At 36.7% G+C, this 22,010-nt stretch overlaps 1 protein-coding gene across 5 annotated transcripts in view; it reads left to right on the top strand.

Moving 5' to 3' along the window:
* Positions 1-22,010, top strand: part of LOC113227504 (homeotic protein distal-less) — a 185,414-nt gene that overhangs the window by 161,813 nt on the left and 1,591 nt on the right. For 2 of the 5 annotated variants that reach the window (XM_026460438.1, XM_026460439.1), the window contains 6 exons: positions 14,151-14,280; positions 17,126-17,316; positions 17,935-18,018; positions 20,357-20,496; positions 21,278-21,339; positions 21,434-21,499. In XM_026460438.1, coding sequence (XP_026316223.1) covers positions 14,151-14,280; positions 17,126-17,316; positions 17,935-18,018; positions 20,357-20,496; positions 21,278-21,339; positions 21,434-21,486 — 660 coding nt within the window. In that variant the 3' untranslated portion in view covers positions 21,487-21,499. Of the gene's footprint in view, positions 1-14,150; positions 14,281-17,125; positions 17,317-17,934; positions 18,019-20,356; positions 20,497-21,277; positions 21,517-22,010 lie in introns of those variants that run through there. The other 3 variants (XM_026460440.1, XM_026460441.1, XM_026460442.1) reach the window with 3 other exon arrangements.

Here is a 22,010-nt window from a genome sequence, read left to right on the forward strand (position 1 = left end):
TTATGATTCTTTTCTGAATTTCTTTATGATACCAAGTGACTGAATGAGCAAGTCATGCACCTGATGATAAGCGGCACGCTTGTTCATGACAGTTCAGTGCCACTCAAAGCTTTAAATCGCAATGATCTAAGGGGCACTGCCACTTGACAAGGCCCATGTGCCTGTAATTTCATCAGCACCTTACCCTTCAAAACTGAAACGCAGTAATGCTCACATTACTGCTTCGCAGCAGAGATAGATAAGGTGGCGATACTTGCATAGATGAATTCTGTCTGAATGAATTCCTCATCACATTATGCTACATAAATAGTTAAAATATTTTTATCACGAATAATTTTCTTAGCAGTAGAGATCCTTGTGAAAGAGCTCACGCAGTACTGCCACCTTATCTATGAGAGCTGGTGAAATTACAGGCGCATGGGACTTGTCAATGCATTTGCAGTGCTCCTCGGATCTTAGTGGTTTAAGCACCGAACAGTACTGCAACCACCAGGAGCTCGACTTATTCATTCCGTCACTTGATATCATAAAAAAAATCACTTCACAAGTTTGTCGCGTTTTTAATGAATTATAAACTTAAAACATCGTAACATGTAGCTTCCGTATATCAAGGGAACGAACCCAAAGGTATGAAGACTGTAAAACTGATTATTCACTTATTTTAAAAAGAATCACGGCATTTATTACAAGTCTACTCACCCTTCTGCTCAAAAATCCAAATAATTTTAAAATCATACTCCACATGAAACCTTTAACGATATACACATGTTAAAATTAGGCATCCCCAATAACTATGGTAACACCCTTTCTCCAGAGTTGCAAGCGGTAATTACAATTAGCCTCCTTTCAATTTGCCAACGCTAGATATTAGCGAGGGCAAACCTTTGCTTTTTGTTGAATTTATCTTGACTATGTTATCTTATTTGTATCATTTTGAACTTGGCATCATTTGGGAAGAAACAACATGTAAGCATTTTATATAATATACAAGAATAACCAATCAATTTCGGGACAAACAGACAGGCAACTTACTAAAATGCCGAAAACGCTATGAATTATACATGGACAAGCACCTTGACAGTATTTTTTGTTGTATTAAAACTTTTGGAAGAATTCACGTGCTGTTACTACGGCCTTATATAGCTTTCCTTTATTGTTGAGTTTTTAATTAAAATTTATGACGCGACCACAAGGTTACAGATTCGAATTGCTAAGAATTTTTCTCGAGAAATAATTTGATTTTTTTTTTTGTAAACATTATCCATAATTTTATCTGAAGTCAAGATGTCCAGTTTACAATTATCTAGAAGATATACTGTATAGTCCGACCTTTAAAAAGGTCCAAGTGGTAACGTTCTGGAAATACTGAACTCGGTAAAGCATTTGACTTCTTAGCTATACGCATTTTTTTGATACAATAATAACGTTGTAGGTCACAGCACCACTTAACATCATTTGTAATTGTATTCAATAAACACGTCCATGTTATTTCACTCTTAGTTAGATGAGAGCAAGCCAGGAGTGCTTTTATTAAAATGAACCACCCCTATGCAATCGTAGCCTCAAACTACTAACAATGTATAGAATAAAAGCGTGGAAATTAAACCAGTGGTATTGCGAAGGAAGTTGAAAGTGTTGCGGACGGATATAAATACTAATGACAAGATATCGATATCAACTTATGTATCTCAGAGGATGCAAAGAGACTTGGAGCGCCTAAAAACTATAAAACGGAGGAAACTACAGTACTTTGAGCAGATCATATGGACGAAAACGACGTGGACGTTGTAAAACCAAATGGCTCCAAAATCTTGCAGAGTGGCTTAACATGAGCACCACAGAACTCTTTCGAGCTGCAACTTCACGTGCCCAAGTGGTTATAATTATAGTCGACCTCCAGTAGGAGAAAGTATTCTAAAAAGAAAAGAATTTCATTTCGTCTAAAACTCAAACTGGAATCATATTAGCCACATTCAAAAAGTGATATTAATTGTATAAACGATATTGTTATGAAGCTCCAAGAAGTGTGTAATAAAAACAAAAAACTAAAAATAGTTATGTAAATTTTCGCACCAATTAACCTTTTCTAGCGAGAGTAATAACAATAATGGCGTCTCCCCTACATAAGCTAAGGCAGTACACGTAAACAACATTATGAAATAAATGTTTTAATGATGCTGTAGGGTTGTCTTAAAACCGGTATGGATAGTTACCGGAGCCAGATTTATTTCTATCCAAATTAGTACCGCTACGTGGAACGTAGCATTGAAACGTAGGGAGAAAAACGTTGAAAGACACTTATGAGACTTACGATCTTATATCCAACGACCGGCATCTCATTAAGGATACCTCACAGTATCACAAACATCTTTTTTTAAAGATACTAAATGATGGGACGAACAAGTCGTGCGCCTGATGGTAAACGACACGCCTGTCCACAACAGTTGCAGTGCCAGTCAGAGCTTTAAATCACAAAGATCTGAGGTGCACTGCCTCTGCGCCCATCACCCTGAGACATAAGGTGAAAAGTCCCATTTGCCTGTAATTGCACCAGCACCCTCACCCTTCGAAACAGGAACGCAGTAATGCTCACATTACAACTTGGCGGCAGAAATAGGCAGTACTACCCTGGATGAACTCTTTTACAAGAAGCTCTACTGCTACTAGAATCTATAGACCGCAGTTACACCTTTCCATTTAAAAGTTTGTTCAATTATATCTATTTGGCAAGTTTTATTGAAATCGGTGAAAGGAAAGTAGGTGACATCCAATAAACTGGATTCATCCCCTAACTTGCCACCCTTAGAGGTAGAACACTTTCTTTAAATTTAAATGAGACGGCTATTGAGGTACCCCCTTTCCAACAAAAAAAGAATCAACGAAATCGGTTCGCGAATGTCGGCGTACTAATCACGTAACATGCAAACAAAATAGAAAATAGTCGAATTAAGCAGTATTCGTCATAGTATGCGTCTTTCCGGACATATTTTTTGCCTTCAATAAACCCAAATTATGGTTTTCGAGAAATACAGATTCCGGTTGCTAACTAATTATTTCTATTACACTACTCACTAAAAATAAACGTAGTAACAAAATCTTTAATAATATAAATACCTATTAACTACTTATACTAACTATTATAGTTAATGCGACAGTGCTTAAAATTATTAAACGATGACTTGCTTTCACAGAACAATAGATACAGTAGAAGTGGTTAGTTAGCGTCCGAATCGTGCCGACTGTAGGTAACGAAAGCCCTATCTGAGCTCAGTACGCCATTTTTGCTTTGCATGGTATGGTTGTGTCATTCTTTCGTGAAAATTCTCTAAAATTCTAGAAAAATGCCTTATTATGCTTGAAAGGTATCTGAAGTTTCTGGCATTGGATTTATGATTGTGATGAACTCATAGTCTTAAACCTCTCCAGAAAGGAAACTAGAGATGGGTTTCATATAGAGCCTCTTCTGAAAGGAACTTATAAAAAGGCTCCGGATTTTTCTGTGCACGGTGCAGGCCCGCGGAGCGTCCGTAAAATGTCTTTATTCCTGCGCCGACACCGACGCGAGAGCATTCGTGTTTTTGCGCTTGTGCTTGTGAGATGGTGCGCAAAAATGGTCCAGTTATTGATGTATACATATTTGATATAAACACATATTTGCTTTCCAAGCACTATGTTTACTTCTGAGTGTCTATGTAAAATCTATTATTTTAATAACCTAACCTAATCTCCGGTTAAAAAAAACCGACCTGAAAAGTCATTCATCCCCTAGTTTACCACCCTTAGAGGTGGAATATTTTCTTTAAATTTAAATGGGATCACTTCTGAGGTACCCTCTTCCCAACAAAAAAGAATCATCAAAATCGGTTCACAAATAGTGGAGTTATATTGAGAACCTCCTCCTTTTTTGAAGTTGGTTAGAAAAGGCCAACATGGCGCGATTTTCTATAAATAAATCTTATTAGTAGTTTGTTTTTTGGCGAGTAGGTAATTACTAAGTGCTGCGAAAATGTCATTACCTATATAGTATAGCTACTAGTTATATAGTTATTATTTAATGCTCATTAATCAATGTAATTTGTGTCTATCGGTGAGGACCTATAATTGTCTCTCCATTATTACTTAAGTTTTTACTCTGTAAGATAGGCGTTAGTCTTCCAATAAGTTAAAATAAAATAAAATAAATAAAATTTCTACGCGATGATGTTTGAAATCATATTCTTTGATGCGGGTAGAAATGTATCGTCTTATTTGTCTAAGCAATCACTTGATATCATAAAAAAACCTGACTCTTTTTATGATACAAAATGACGGGATAACTAGTCGTGTGCATTGCAAAGATCTCAGGTGCACTACCACTGCGCCCAGCACCCTGAGACATAAATTGATAAAACCCATGTTCACTAGCACCCTTACTCTTCCAAACCGGAACGCAGTAATGCTTAGTACTTCCCTGGACGAACTCTTTCATAAAGAGCTCTACTACCAATTACTTAATTATTAAAAGTCATGGAGCAAATTTGTTGTTTATGTTGTTAGTAATGTAGTCCTGAGAGGTTGTTAATACTTTACGAATAACTCTGTTGTGAAATGTTCGTATCGCAAAATTACATTGAAGTATTAAGTACTTATGATAAGACAAACATGTGGTTAAAAATACAGCAGTAAATCAGGCACATAACTTTTACTTCGACCGATCACTTTCAAAAAGATCGCTCTCTCTCTCGGCCCTTCACTGAATGTTATTGAAGGAGATACTAGTTGCCCGTGAATGCTTTTAGATTAAGTACTTTACACACGTTTGACAAAACCGTTTTCGTTTTAAAATTGATCGAACGGGATTGTTTTTTTAATAATACACCTCTTTATATGTGAAATTTATGGGACTTGTCAACTTTTGTCTCAGGGTGACGGGCGCAATGGCAGTGCACCTCGATCTTTTCGATTTAAATTGGCACTTCAACTGTTATGGACAGTTCCCATATCTATTCTACATAAGTTTTGTTTATAGTGACAATCTCTCTCAACCTCTAGGTTGCACAAGGACATAGTCAGGTCCTGACCTCAGATTCGCCCGTTTACACGGATTTTTTCCGGTTCTCAAAGACTAGTGCCCCGGTTTGAGTTGCCCCGGTGCACTCCCTATTTTCCTGATAGGTACCGGAACTGCAGGTAAGCTACCCCCGCTATGCCGAACTGTAAACGATTCCGCACGTCCGCTCGCCTTAGGTCCTCGTCAAGACCCCTACTAAGACGCTCTAGCTCCGCCAAATGTTACCGGGGCAGACAAACGTGTTCATCCCTACAGCTAACTACAAACCCCAGCGAGTCCATGCTCAAACCTAGGTTCGTCAGAGACGCCCGTTAAGGCGTATCACTGGCGTACGCCCGCTGTACTCTGGTTTTGTCGGTGAGCCCGTAGTCTCACCGGAACTCCTTATCCATATCACTTGGTTTAAAAGAAAATGGGACATCGTGATAAAAAACGCGTCCAGTCTCCTACTCGCATAAGATCAGCTTGGTGGATTATGGCATAAACCCGCTCAAATATCTACTTTAAAAAATGTCTATACTGTGCAGAAAGACTGACGGCGATGACTTAAGACTCTCGATGTGGACTTGACGTATTTGTGCCAATTGACTATGGAAAACTGCGGAATAGTTATTGATTTTCTCTTATATGGTATGATAACATTTTTTTTGGATCTACGTAAACTTGTTTTTTTTTGCAAACAAATCAATGTTTCACGCTATTTACAGGTGCATGGTCACAGCCACTCATAAATTAAATTTTTATGTCAATAAGTTCCATGCAAAGGCACAACAATATAAGATAAAATAGAGTGATGAATATTTATTTAATATTATGCCTGTAGACGTAACTTATCAAACACGCTTAATATAGATGAACATAAAATAAATCGATGTCTCCTCTTTGTATATAGTTGACAACGACTAATGACGACCTGCGTGGCCTAATGGTTTGCCTTGTGGGCGCTGGGTGATGAGGATCCGAGCTCTATTCCCGATAAGATTAATTTGAGATATGAACTTTTCTAAATTGGTTCTGGTCTGAGTGTTTGGTAGTGCCTCAGAATGAATAGTTTGAGACCAGGTAATTGGCAATCTGGCACATATTTGTTATCATTAGTTATAATTCACAACAACAACAACAAGTTTTTGACATATTCTGCGTGTCTAGCCTATAGACACATTTTTGTTTACACATATCAAAACTCTTCATCATGAATTTATTATACTATGTCCCACTATTGGATACGGTGTCTCCTCTAAGAAGATTATAGCCATAGTTTGCTACTGTGTTAGGAACTTTCTAAACTTTGTTTGTTGTTGTGAAAAATTGAATGTTTACTTTCACTATGGCGAGAGGTATTGCAACTAAACGCATGCAAATGCACTTTGAAAATAAAGTCATAGGTACTTGCCGCAACAGGGATTCGAATCTTCAAGCTGTCAATTGCGTAGCAACCATTCTTCCACTGCCCTTCCACTGCCTCTGTCATTAAAACATTTAATTACTTATTCATTTCGATTTGCAATAATTTCAACTTACCTGTCAAAGACAATAGCTGTCAGTTGTATAACAATATTTTTCCCACTAACCGATACAAAAAAATTGTGTGAAAATACAACGAAGTGATTTATTAATGCTAATGATAACGTACTAGATTCGACATCGGTTATTTAATCACAAAACGAGGTAATTCACTGCTTTCTGAGCACTATCTAGAACAAAAAAAATAAGTACGTTACACTTCTAAACAAGTCTTATCGGGAATTGAGTCCAAGACCTTCACATCAAGTGTCTATACTTTTAACTACGAGGCCACAAAAGGTGTCAAAGCAACAGTACGTAAACGAAATTTAACTGCTACACCTAAATTCTAACTAAAGTAATATTCTTCATTATACGTTATTATTTTCCCCCTGCTTAACGGTATCCTAAAGAGAACTACCACATCCAAACAAACAAAAAAAACAAGAAAAATAAACCATAGATCTATGTTTATCATACCAATCTCACATTAATGCAATTTATGCAAAACATTTGCATACCGATGACTGGAAGTGACAAGTGCGGTGCAGCAAGTTATTAAAAAAATATAATAAACTTCTTAAAATGGCAACGTGGTGATAAATATTTATACTTTTTGTTAATTGGGTTATGATATTGAAGTATAGATAAAAACATTTTTTTTATTATGCTTTTAGTTACGTTACAGGTTGTGTTATTTGAAAAGTAACAATATAGTTAGTTTATTTTAATGGAACGTAGGAGGCAAATAAGCAGACAAGCGATTGTAGAAAGTTGATTATTATTTGTTTATATAGGTTATGTTTAAAGTAGTTTATTTGTTTTATAAATCTGTAGCTCCAACTCTCACAATAAGTATAAGTATGCAAGTCCCATGTCCCTGTAATTTCACCAGCACCCTTACCCTTCAAAACCGGAACACAGTAATCCTGACATTACTGTTTGGCGGCAGAAATAGGTAAGGTGGCAGTACTACCCTAGACGAACTCTTTCACACGGAGATCTACTGGACAAGGGACCACTCATGATTGAGAACTACGCAGCCTAACCAATGGTTAAAAATCCACCTAATCAACAAAATTTATATTATATTGTATATACACACATAAGCTCACGCCCTTGTCGTACAGGAGGGTTAGGCAGAGACCACGGAACGCCACTTTACTCTATCCTGACACAACTTTCGAGACTCACATACATCAACCACCCTTTTCATACAACTTCTTTTATTCTTGTCACTTCGGATCCCACGCTGTTTGAGGACATCACTGATCTGGTCAATGTAAATCCTTCTTAAAACCCTTCCATCCACATTCGCATCATAAATCTGTTTGATAATTCTTCTTACATCCATCCGCTCTACATTGCCCAGACCACCTCAATATTCCTTTCTGTAATCTCATCACCATCAGCACCACCCCCAACCACATCCCCAAGCCACATCTTTCAGGTATTATTGTATTCTTCACTCTATTACTCAACTTTATTATACAATATAATATCGTAAAGGTTTGCAATATTCATATTAACTTTGAAATATTCAAATACATCAATAATTTAAATTTACGCGTTAACTATAATAAATATTAAAAAGGACCAATATCTATCACCTGTCTATTTCACATGCATGACACTTAACAAGCAAAAAATTATTTAGTACAAAAAACGTCACTAACTAGAAAAGCCGTCGGCTTTAAATACGAAAAAACATTGTAAAACCTAGAAAAAAACCGATGGAACATATAAACTATTTGCCATTGCCTACTTGAATAAAAAATAAAAAAATAAAAAATGGCGTCTCCACATCACTCAGTGTCCGCTAAAGGCATGCAGTTCTGTAGCTACTGAGTTTTTTAAAGAACGGTGTTATGCGCGAGTGGGCACATTAAATATTAATTTGTTTTTAATGAAAATTTATTCGTCACCATTCGCAAATTGAGTTGTTGTGATTGATACCGTGTTGTGTTGGTTTGTTTTTGTTGTACCGTGTTAAATATTACTGTGGCGTTAAAAACGTAATTAACTATTGTTCGACAAAAATGGATATTCATTAGAAAAACTGCCATGAGATATGACCTTACAGTCCTTAAAGGAGACCCATGCCTAGTTGGGGAATTGAATCACAAATTATTAATTACCTGATGATTTATTTTATTGGCACCTTTGACTGACGACCTCGGTGACCAAGGCAGTTATTACTATGGGCATTAGCGACCAGAAAAGGTCCCGAATATGGTTCCCAGGAAGGACCACTCTGAATGTTCAACGTTAGTTTGCACTTACCATTGATTTTGAATTAGAAAAAAAGTTTTATAACATTACTTCTGATTTCTTGTTTTTGAGTAGGTAGTGTATTATGTATAACCAATAAAAAATTACATTCTGCTTTACGATAACGTATTACTTGTTTTCTGTTTTGAACTATTTTTATAGCTTTGTCGTCTTTGCAGATTAACCGCCCATTCGTAAACAAAAATCCAATTAAAATAGCAAATTGCATGCAATCAATTAATCAATATTAATTGAATAGCGTGTAGCGCATAAAACTATCCAGCAAGTGGTAGAATCGCTGTACGTAAACCCAGGGCACAAAACTATGCAATATATGCCCGGATCGCCTTTGTAGTTGCCGCATGATGTATGTATGTATTTACGTTTGTGTGTGTATGTATGAAATGTATGGAATACCGCTAAACGAAAGACTCTGGGAACGAATTTTTATTTTGTCAGTAATAAAGTGTAGCGTAACTTATGCCCGTTTTTATCTTTCCTTTAAAACCCGTGCTCAGAGTAATGACGCATAAAAGACCTAACGTTAACACGTTAAAAAACATCGGTTCAAATCCGGCCGGATCGATAATTCCTTTTTTCTTTCTGTTCGATCTTTGTATTAATAATTATAACAAACTTGTGAAGTAATTTCACAAAAATAATTGAATATAAATTCAATAAAAATTTGATGAATTGATCTCATTTAATTTCGACGAAACGGGGAATCTACTCATATACAATGTTCACTCACTCACACATACATAAGTGTTTTGGTTTGCGGTTTTATTATTTATTATTATTATAAACAAATTTGGCTAGTAAGTTCATTTCTATTACTAAAGACAAATGGAAGAGCGGGCATTCCTGCCGCAGGTAGGTAATACTTACTAGATGTCCCAACCTTAATGTCCGCAGTTGCATTCCCATTCAGAGCTTAAATCGCAAAGATCTAAGGAACACAGCCACTGCGCCTGTCACCCGGAGACATAAATTGACAAGTTCCATGTGCCTGTAATTTCACCAGCACCCTTACCCTTCAGAACCGGAACGACGAGGCAATAGTTCTTCCATTGGACTAGCACAGCTCTTTTAATTTAAACTTATATTACAAAATACTGCATATTGTTTTCAATGTTAAAAACAAAAATCAAAATGGCCGACGACATATGTGGTGACCGCAATGAAATTACTCTTCTGGTGCAACAGCATGCTATTTGTGTTCATTGCGGTATCCTAGGTATTGTAAACTTTCGAATGTTTCAACAGTTGTGCTCAAGTGCTATGAAAAGAACGCAATAAAACTTTTTTGACTGATGTAAAGAACTCAACCTGCAATATTTAACTAAATGTTTACTTTAAGAGTCTATACTTCCTCAAATGGCTTAGGTTGATTCCGCATAAATAGTGTAGAACTTTGGAAAAAATAGGTACTTTACTTTATACCAATGATTTCTTTTATATGAACTGAACTAAACAGAACACGTAATGTATACAATATACATTTTTCAAACGGCTTTATTTCATTTGTAAAAAAAAAATCTGAAATAAATCTAATGTCCGACCCAAGCAAAATGAACCGTATTACTGAGCAGAGGTAGTTTCGACTTTTAACTATTTACTTATTCTAAGGTTTATTTTAGGCATCGTCGGAAGAGGACCACGAAAAACATTCTCAGATCAAATTAAGGGTGTTTTTGAAAAGACTGGGATGCGTAGTGAGAAGAATAACATAGCAGTATGATCTGTATGATAAGATTAAAGGATGTAAATGAGGCAAGCGAGCTTTCTAGAAATCTAAGAGCGTGAGTATATATATACGTATATAAATATCATCATTATCGTCCACAGCCCGACTTCACCAACTGCTGGGAGGGACCTAGCGTAATTTGTGCCGTTCACCATGATCCACGATTTTCCAACGTGATTGATTCAACACGTTCACAATGCGGAATCAACCAATGCCATTTAAGCTTATATGGACTCGTTAAGAAGTTCCGTGTCCAGTAGTGGGCTGTGTAAAGGGTTGATGATGATTATTGAATTGTAATAACTTTTTAATACACTGATCTATAAAACTGTGAATGAAACTATAGATAAAAGCTTGAACTAAGTGAATGCCGATACAGTGAGTTAGGTTAACTTACATGGCGCCCCCTGACCCCACAAATTGAGGCGGGTTACCCTTGTGGGGGTTGCTAGGTATGGGACGAGTTTGTGTTTTGTTGTCGATAGTTTCGTATTTATCCACATTGATATTTGAAAGGAGATTTTATCCTGTTTGTGAAGACAAAATACACTCATGACTGTTGTAGAGGTACGCTGAATAAAGATTAAATGGACGAAGTAAATAGCAAGTGCAGTTGCATTCCCACACAAAGCTTTAAATCTCTGTGACATAACTTGACATAATAACATGATATTTTTTAACATTACTGTAAACATATTTATGAGTATAATTAAACAATATTTTCTTTAAATAAGTTATAAATGGTTACTAAGTTATTTACTGCTCGTAACTTACATATTATTGTTTTATATTAGTTATATTGAGAAGTAAAATGAAATCATTTAAAAATTGTAATGCAAAAGTTACGACTTAATTGATGCAATTATGTCATTGATACTACTTGATTAATTGTTAATTTATGACGTGTAGTTTATGTTATTGTTCAGGTATTTCTATTAGCGTAGTAAAGCTATAAAAATTGCAACAAAATTATTGTAACATGCTTATTCTTTATTTATTACGATTTGTTGAAATAAATACTCTAATGGTAGCACTTCACATGTGTATTTGTATTTGCGTGTTTGATATATTTGGCAAACAATCTCCATGTCTAGATTACCGCGCGCTGGTCTCTCGATGCACATCAAAGGAGCCCAAAAGGCAAATACTTTTAACTCCTTATTTTGCTCCATTTGTAGACGGTCGCATTTGTCAGTGTCTGCATATACAAAAATGTATGTATGTCAAATATTTTTCCAAGCACATCAAACACCCAATAACTAATACAAATTGCCATGTGATGTGCCGCAATAAAGTATTTTTTTTTTAGTTGATGGACTTGCTCTTAGCCACCACCTTGCAATTAGGCAAAGATAGGGTCTACGATTGAACAAGCTCGCCCAGGAGATGACTTAAACAGTCGTAGGATTTTAGTTAAATTACAGGCACATGGAACTTGTCTACTTATGTCACAAACCTAAATAATTTTTGCATAACATACATACAAAAAGTCGAAGTTCTTTTTTGAAATCGGTTAAAAAAATGCATTAAAAGAATGAACAAATTTTCTTTTCAATTTTGTTCATGACACTCTATTTAAATAACACTCATGACCAGCAGTGGAGTATATTGTACCTAAAATGAATTTATAAGTCCAACAACATGAAAGTAACCGGTATTACGACGTGCATAATTTGACACACATGTTTTTCGTTAGTAAGACGAAAATTGTCAATTTGCACCGAAGCGAAATTGTTTTAAACTTTTTTGTTTTTAACTTTTGGCAATAATAATGATGTAACTGTTTTGTATGATACAGAAAATTAAACTTTTAATAATTTATTATCCCACTTGTTACGTATCCATTCTCAATTTATGTTATGAAGTAATGTTTAATTAATATGAAAAAGAACTTCTTTTTCCTTCATTTACAACGATGACATTTGAATTATACAAAAAACTTGAATTAATTTATTTCACATTCGACACAATAATAAATAAGATAATTAATATTACAACAAAACATGTCAAATGAATTTATGAATTATTTACAGACGCCATACCTAATGGTAATGCCGTAGACAGCCAGAGTTAAGAAGACCTAAAAGACTTACAACTTAAAAAAAGCCGGCCACAAACGTACGTGGAATTACATCTTGGCAAGTTTTAATAAAATTGGTTACCGGAAGGTGCGCGAAACCGGATTCAACCCCTAGTTCTCCACTCTTAGAGGTGGAATATTTTCTCTAAATTTGAGACCACTACTGAGGTATTCTCTTTCCAACAAAAAAGTAACCATCAAAATCGTTTTACAAATATAGTATTTTTTTATATATATTATATATATAAAAAAGTATTGAATTGAGAACCACCTCCTTTTTTTGAAGTCGGTTTAAAATTAATACACACACCTGATCAAAAGCGACAAAATTGGAAATCTAAATTAATAATAATATTATATTATATTTATTTCGTATGTCTACTTAAACAAGTTACACTATGCATTAGAAAAAAATTCAAGATTCTACAGTCAAGAATGTCAAGCTTGACACTTTGAACTTTGGACCGTTCTTATCGTAAGCTATATAGAGTTGGATTTAAATGTTAAGTGTCAAGAATGACGCGCTCATGACCCTGTCGAACAGAGTTATATTATCGAGTTCTTAGAGTTATATTATTTAAAATATGAGGTCCCGTGTTAGCATTAGTAGTATAGTACTAGGTAATCTTAGAAGTTGGAGATTCTCTATACAATACGTGTAAAGTAGCCAATTCGAGGAGGTGAAGGAGACTTGATAAGAGCCTCCTGCCTACGTCGGCGGGAGATATGCGTGAGGATAAAATAAAGCGAAAAATATACTCGTATAGAGCCAACCCACCCTGACTACACAAGATTGGTTCATTTATTTTTTATCATCACACATTTTGTAACTATCATAAACATGTGTCCTATTTTTAAAAAGAATAATTAATTTATAATCGTCCCGCTCTGAGGGAAAAACATGGTCACGTTCCTCATACCCAGAATATTGTATTTATCGATGTGTACAATATCGATAAGTGCCCATCACTAGACCAACACTGGTCCCGTGCTGTGCATAACGGTCCGCACCCTAACCCCGCCTACATTCACGCTACCCCTGTATACATGTACACGTTGTACATGTGTTCATGGTTTGGAAATATCTATGTTCTAGGCATGACAGTGGGACAGGAGCTTAATGTTATTTCTCTAACTAAAAATATTCTCAATAGAGTTGTGAATTTCTTTGTATTTCTTTTATCGACCTGTTTATTATCTTTTAATGATAATTTATGATAATGTCATTTTACTGTTTAGTTGCTGTTATAGTTGAAAAATGCTATGTTTATGGTAGACTGTTATGAATGGTAATGTCCTTTAAAATTTTACACCCATGATGTAATAAGGCCATGTCTGTAAATGACAACTTTTTAGGAACGAAGTTAAAGATTCATGTAGTTAGTATTTTTTTTAAATTTTATAAGACCATTAGGTATTCACAGATGTCTTATTAGTACACAATATTAATATAAGCTTTGTGTTTAATAATTATAAGACTCTTTCTCTTTTGTCTGCAGGTGAAGATCTGGTTCCAGAACCGGCGCAGCAAGTACAAGAAAATGATGAAGGCCGCACAAGTTGGTGCCCCGCCGCCCAGTCTCAGCCTGCCGCCTGGCAGCCCGCCGAACAATAATCAGTTATTACATGGTGAGCATATTGTTTTACTAACATTAGTTTAACGTGATATACGGGCATGAGTACCGGTATAAGTTATGGTGAATTTACACCAGGTCGATGATAGAGGTGGGTGGTAAATAACGTCACGTTGAAAAAAACCACAGTGATCAACTGTCAAATGGTATTATCGTGACTTATTACCAAAGAACGACGTTCCAAAATCACATAGGTTCTTCCTCCGTTCCACTAACTGTCACCGTGAGTCACACCACGTCATACAGACGTGTTTTACGAACAAAATCATTGTAGTTCGCTTTTATTTTTAAATTCTAAATAAGAACCAAGAGATAATTACATCAGTATAAATACCGTGTAAATATTGTAAAAATATATAAAAAAAGGATAATTGTACAAAATTTATAATAAACACGCCGCGTGGTCTTTTTGTTTAAAAAACGTGATTCGTTAAAAAACGTGACGGTCATCAGGATCAGCTTTTCAAATGGAATGGAATGGATCTTTCAGGGAAGTAACCTTACCTATTTTTTTTTTATAAAAAAATAAGTACACATTTCACCTCCATCTCACCTGATGGAAAATGACAATGAGGTCGACGATGTAGCATGCACACCTAAATAATGCCTATTCACTCTCGCCTAGAAAAGGTCCAAGTCATAGTGTTCGGGGAACAAGTCTGCAGGCAGGGAATTCCACTCCCGAGCCGCTCGCCATACAAATGTGGAAGCGAAACACTTCGTGCGAATTCGGGGAATGTCCACAACATAGGGGTGGTATCCCAGCCCACGTCTAGTCTCCCAATGATGCAAAGGGGAAAGCGGAATCAAATTATGCAATTCCATCGCACACTGTCCGTGATATATCCTAAAGAATATCGATAAGCTGGCAACTCTACGGCGGTGTTCAAGGCTCTGCAGCTTCGCCTCTACTAGTTTCGAGTCACTTATAAGCCTCTTAGCACGCTTGTCTATTGAATTCAAGGTGACCAGTTGGTATTTAGCAGAGCCATCCCATAAGTGGCAACAGTACTCCATACACGACCGGACTTGTGCTTGGTACAGCTGAAGCAACTGTCCCGGTGTGAAGTATCGCCTCATCTTGGAAAGGATGCCAAGCTTCTTGGCTGCATTTTTGGCCATGGATTCAATGTAACTGCCGAAGTTCAGATTGGACGACAGGTCCATTCCAAGTAGGTGAAGACGGTCGGCTATCGGTTTGGGTATATCATGAAAAGTCGGAGTCAAATGAAAGGGACTCCGTTTAGTGGAGAAAAGACACGCCTGCGTTTTGGTAGCAATAAATTTGACAAGGTTGGCATCGCCCCAATCGGAGACTACCTTAAGTGTCAAATTCAAACGACTAACCATGGACTCTCGACTAGATTGGATTTCTTCTCCACTGACCCTTGCGTTGGTCAAGTACCTGTCCACAACTATGCTATCATCAGCATACCCAAAGGTACCTGACGTATATATATAGAGCTATTTCTGGCGCCAAGCAGTAATATTAGCATTACTGTGTTCCGGTTTTAAAGGGACTTATCAATTTATGTCTCAAGGTGTCGGGCGTAATAATGCCCCTCAGATATTTGCGATTTAAATCTCTGAGTGGCATTGCAACTGTTACGGACAGGCTTACCATATAGCTTACCATCAGGCGCACGACTTGTTCGTCCCGTCACTTGATATTATAAAAAAAAAATAAACGTTACTTGAAAGTGAATAACAGTAAAGACTATTAGATAGTTGCCGCTTGCCAAAAACGTGTATCGTGATATAAGAGACAGGCGTAATAAAATCACGGTGATTTGTCACTGTGGTAAAGTCACGGTGATAGAAATGTAACGCTTTTCCCCATTTCTAGTCCACTAGCGACGGTCGCGTCGCTTGCCCACCGAAGGCGGCAAGCTACTCGGTGTAAATAGTAAGTCTGACGATCGTAGTTCGCTGCCAAAGTTGTCCGAAGCGACTAGGTGTAAAGGGTATGGGGGATACGGTCGCCTTCGGCAAGCAACGCGTTTATTGACCATACAAGTTTCTATGGTCTATTTTTTTAAGACGGAATAAAATGACATTTGCAGGGTTGTCAGTTTTCATAAATTTTAAATAGTCACGTAGTTCTTGTCGACAGTTTATCGATAGATTGTGAAAGATAAAATTTGGCCAAAAATGACTGAATTGTGTATGTTATAACGTTATAATGCTACTAATTCCTTTATTACCGAAATACATTTTGAATTAAAATGAAATCTTTGAAATACGTCTCCTTTTTATAGACATCGTTCTAAATACTTATGAATTTACAAAAATTTACATTTCAAATAAACCTGTGCTCAATAATTGGACAACGATAAGCTGAGGGCTATTTTCGGCTATTTATTCCATAAGCGTGACCAACATTCAGTCGATAATAGATAGAATATTTATCGAATGCAATCTCTAGCTGCTTGCAAGCAAGCAACACTTTTGCGCAGTAAACTGTCATATTACTTGGTTTTCAAAAAAGACAGACTATACGTATCCGCGACCGCGCCCAACCGCGATAAGAATTTTGTAAGTGAAAGCGACAGACGACTCGGTGTAAACGACAAGGCGAACTTATCTGAAGGCGGATGACGACGGATGACGACCCGGTGACTGTTATGGACTCGTTTCTTTATAATACCAAGTGACTGTTCGGCTGGTGGTAAGCGACACGCCTGTACATAACCGTTGCAAGTGCCATTCAAAACTTCAAAAACAGTTACTGACCTAGTAATTTGCACTGTTTTCCAGCTGAAAAGTGAATTAGTTACTTTATTTAATTGTTAATTTTCTATTTAAAATTATTTACTTATTACTTTCTGTTGTTTATTTAGGTGGCGGCGGTAGCTCTAGCGGTTCTCAGCACTCTCCATCAGCGTACCAAAGTGGGGGACCAGCGCAGGCGCACTCCCCTACCCCTAGTTCCACCCCCGTGTCGGAATTGTCCCCCGGGCTGTCTCCTACTAGCACCCCGTGGGATGTGAAGCAACCCCCGCAACAGGCTTGGGATGTGAAGGTCGGATATGTAAGAAATTAATTATTTTTTGTCTTTAGTCCAAATTATTTCTCGAAAATTATTTCGTAAAGACAAAGACTCACTGCTCGATGTACTACGAGCCTATCGAGTTTCCGAATAGACTCGAGTTTGACATTAGTGCTCGAGTCTATTTATCTAACGAGACGCGCTCGTGTTCGAGTCTGTTCATGTAACGAGCTGAGCTCGAGTCTGGTAAGTACTACTGAGCGATGTTGTGGTGTGGTGCGTTAAACTATAGTATAATTAAGTACTCGTATTAGTATCTTCTTTTCTTTTAAATCACTGTATTGAATTTTTATTTAATTCAGAGCAATAGCAGTTGTTCAATGAAATTGAACCCTGCTTGTCGTACTTATTAACTTTGTGGAGTAGAAGTCGCTTCGAGCTAAATAAAACTCGAGTTCCAAAATACGACTCGAAGTGATTCGAGACGTTGACAACCCGAGTTCTTTTTAGACTCGAGTCCATGCTCTGATGACTCGACTCGGATTAGTGAATGTTTTAGGCCATCGAGCTATGCAAAATGAGTCTAGTTTATAAATGTAGACTCCTGGACTTGAGTTTTCTACAACACAGGGTATGTTGTAATATTATATTGTTTTGCAGCCAACGGCAGGAAGATCGCCTGATGGATCTTCGTGTGATGTAAAACCGCCTCACCAGCAGTCGTGGGATCCGCGGGTCGGATATGTAAGTATCGCTGGTTATTATTAGTAATATATACCTTTTCTCAAACATGTTCGGAAATGTTTTCTCTTCTCTAAACTTTTAAATCTACCTGCTAGTAATGAACTATGTAAACAGGCTAAAGAAAAACTCATACAGCCAACTGCCCAGTGTTCGTAATTGCGAGAATTAAAAATACCTACCTGTACAGCTTACTTAAAAAAAAAGAAAATAGCGGAAACATATAAACTGAAGTGTTTTGGCATTCTTTTGTTTTTTCGTCTTATTTGTGAATTGGTTGCGAAAATGAGTGCTAGTGAGAAGAGTGATAATGAAAACACAGTAATAGATACACATTCAAAGACATCATCAGAAGTTCAGCAGATTTCTTTAATGTGCCTGGAAAAAGCAATAACATTTTCTATTAGCAATTGTATTATATAAATTTCAATGTAATTTTATTTTTACTTTTTCTATTATACATCTTCCTCTCTTTAGTCTTCTATTATTTCCTCACATTGTTTGAGAAAAATTCTATACATGCCTCAGCGGGATCGGGGATACAAGACCTTGAAAAATTCACTCTCGCTTTGAAAAAGTCCAAATTATGGCGTTCAGGGAACATGACCGCAGGCAGGTAATTCCACTCCCTGGGCGCTCGCCCGATAAATGGGGAAGCGAACGCTTCGTGCGAAACGTTTGAATATCCACAACATAGGAGTGAAACCCCCAGCTCACGTCTAATCCCCCGGTGATGGAAATGGCGAAGGCGCTCACACTGTCCGTGGTATATCCTGTAGAATACAGATAAGCGGGCAATTTTACGACGGCGTTCAAGACTCCGCAGCTTCGCCTCTACTAATTCCGAGTCGCCTATAAGCTTCTTGACACGCTTGTCCGTTGAATCCAAGGTGGCCAGTTGATATTTAGCAGAGCCTTCCCATAAGTGGCAGCACATGTATTTAACTGCACGCATGCAGTTCTTGGCGTATCGGCGAGATCTGTCGCATCCTTAGAAGTTTTTGGGTACATCTCTAGATATTTACTCCCTGTCACAGACAACAGTTTCCGGTGCTAAAGAAAAACAAATTCAACTAATTCTCTAATATACTTCAAGTAATAAGTTTCCGACACCGTATACAACTTGTTGCGTGTTTCTTAACATATAACATAGCTTATATACATACGTTGTTGTATGAATAATATCTTTATTAGATTAAAAACAGTGGTAGGGGTGTGACGGGCGCGCCTATACGTTTTAACTTGATTAACTCAATAACACTGAATGTGATTTTAATCACATGGAAATTGGTGTTTTGGTAACACATTAAACTCTTATAACACCGTGTAGACTTTATGACAGCTCGTTTAAACTCCACTGCAGAACCGATGTTCTTTAAAAAAAACTTCGCTTTGCGTTTATAATCTAGAACCAAAGGTCAATTTTTCACCGTATTCAAAAGAAGGTCCTCCTTCTTTTGAATTCGGCAAACCTCCTGGTTTGTTATCAATTTTATATTTTTCTTTTTTTTTGCGTTATGAGATTACTTCCATATTTGTAAACCAGCTTCGACTGTTCTTTTTTTTGCTAGAAAGGGGTTATCTCAGTAACGGTACCATTCAAATATTCCACCTATAAAGGTGTGCCGAGGGTTTCGAAAGAAAGAAATCAAATGAAATGTTCCGTCCACATCATTTATTATAAAATAGGAATAGGTAAAGAACAGGAAAATGAGGAAAGGTAAAGGTAAAGATTAAGGCTGTAACAATGCTATATAAACACAGGTACAGTTAGATAAAAACGCTCCCGATTTGAATTACCTACAGGTTAGACAAGGTAAAAAGGATAGAGGATATTATGCTTTATAAGCAGTTAGATTACATGATTTTCAATGGTATAACCGGTGAGAACTTGATATGAAGTCAAGTTCTTCTGTTTGCTTCGGAAATTTTAATTAGTAAAGAATGGCGACGGAATGAAGAAAAGGAGTTAAAGAACGTTTCAAAATTTCAAAGTAGTTGTCCAGGAACCAGAGAAAAGTGTGATAAAAGGTGGGATGAGGATGAAAGAGGACCCATCGTCACAAGGGTGGCAAATTAGGGGATGAATCTGGTTTATTAGATTTCACCTATTGTCCGTTAACCGATTTTAATAAAACCAAGCAAATAGATGTAATTCCACAAGCTTTTGAGGTTAGTTTTTTTTTTATAAAACGTATTATTTAAAGTAACTTCTAAGGTTTTTATTATTATTTGTTGTTACCAGTGTTTGTTGGCACACCGTGGCCACCACTCATAAAATAATAGTGTAGTCTAGAGGATCTTTTGGAAGGAGTAATTAACAGATTATTTTCTTTGTCAGGGCGCGCCACCCGGCCCTTGGGACATGAAAGGCGCGCACGCTGCGCACGCGCTTCATCACCAGGGCGCCCCCCAGCCCCACCCCCCCTACGTGCCGCAGTACTCGTGGTACCAAACTGACGCCAACCCTGGGTTGCTCACGTAAGTATATTTGAAAAAAATTACAATATAGCTGTATTAGAGACACAGTAATACGTATTGTTTTCATTTTACATTATTATAATCAAATTTAAATAAAGATACTTTAAATATAGTACATAGTCCTAGAACCTGAGACTTTAATGTCAAAATGAATGATACTTAGCTACAAAACATACTATGTTACAGTTACTAGATGTAATGGTGATATAAACTTTTTATTATGGCCAAAAAATTCTTTCTGGCGATTTTTATAGACGTATAACTTTGCCGCCTATTCCTTAAAATGCGCGCTAAAATATTATTTTTAAAATGACCATAGACAATATAACATTTTAAAAGACAAAAAGATTCTTTTTGCTCCTGTTCTAGGCGTTTTTAAGATTTTCATTTTCTAAAATGACCATGGACTGTTGTAAAATTGTTTGTCCTTCAGGAATTAGTATAGGCTAAGGCATCTAATTGGCCATTCTGCCAGATCCGAGATATATAAATCTGGGATAGGCTAAGCCGTCTAATTCGCCTTACCTCTAGATCTTAGATTGTAATTTTTCTTTAATAGTTTAATTTTCCGACATTTTGTCGCGGAAAATCGTTATATAGGACTGACCATGGGCAGTATAACATTTAAAAAGTTTTTTTTTATTTATTTATAGTTAATGGCAAGGATAGCGCTGATTTTTTAGCCAATAACTCCATGAGCAAGCTTATCCCATTAGGGGATTGAAGGGAAAATACACGTTTTCAGTTTTTAACTGGCTGTATATACAAATATCCATTTCAGTGACAACGGACTTTCTCTGTTCCACCGCATGGGTCTTCGAAACCCTTACTTCAATGAATATAACGAACATGACAGCTGAAGATGGGATCAGTTTACCGCTATTTTTAGTTCAAAATGCTAAGCTAGAATACATCGAGTATATAACCAGAAATAGAGACGAAATGTCATTTAATTTGTTTGAAAACTATTCTGCCAAATCATTACTGTGACAACTGTGCTCCGATTGGCTTTGGGTTTTTACTATATTGGACGAAAATTGAAAAATTACATATTTAATATTTAATTACCGTTGAAATGGGACTCCGTTTGTTTTGAAATTAGAATTTTGCTGTTTTTCCCACACCGCCCAAAGGAACAGCCCCCATTGTTACAGATATTATCTTTATTACAATAAATACAGGATATTTTTGGAATATACAGAGACATACACACAGGTCTGTTGTTGGCGCTGTATTATTTCAGTTTCCTAATTCGCGATTTCAGCTCAAACGACAGTTGATATTTAAAAGTGATATAAGGTTAATTTACCTGATGAGTTGCCAGGGATAGATGGCCCTTATTTCGTCTCTATTTCTGGTTAAATACTCGATGCTAGAATATCAATAACATGACTACACACTCAACAGTATTACATCCCTATTTTCATTAGTATTTATTGATGTGGTCTGGCTAAACAAAATCGAAGTGTATGGAAAACTTTCTGTCTACTTTAGAATAAATAGTGCACAGATTA

Source organism: Hyposmocoma kahamanoa, unplaced genomic scaffold (assembly GCF_003589595.1).
Source record: "Hyposmocoma kahamanoa isolate Upper Pololo Valley unplaced genomic scaffold, ASM358959v1 211, whole genome shotgun sequence".
Lineage (NCBI taxonomy): Eukaryota > Metazoa > Arthropoda > Insecta > Lepidoptera > Cosmopterigidae > Hyposmocoma > Hyposmocoma kahamanoa.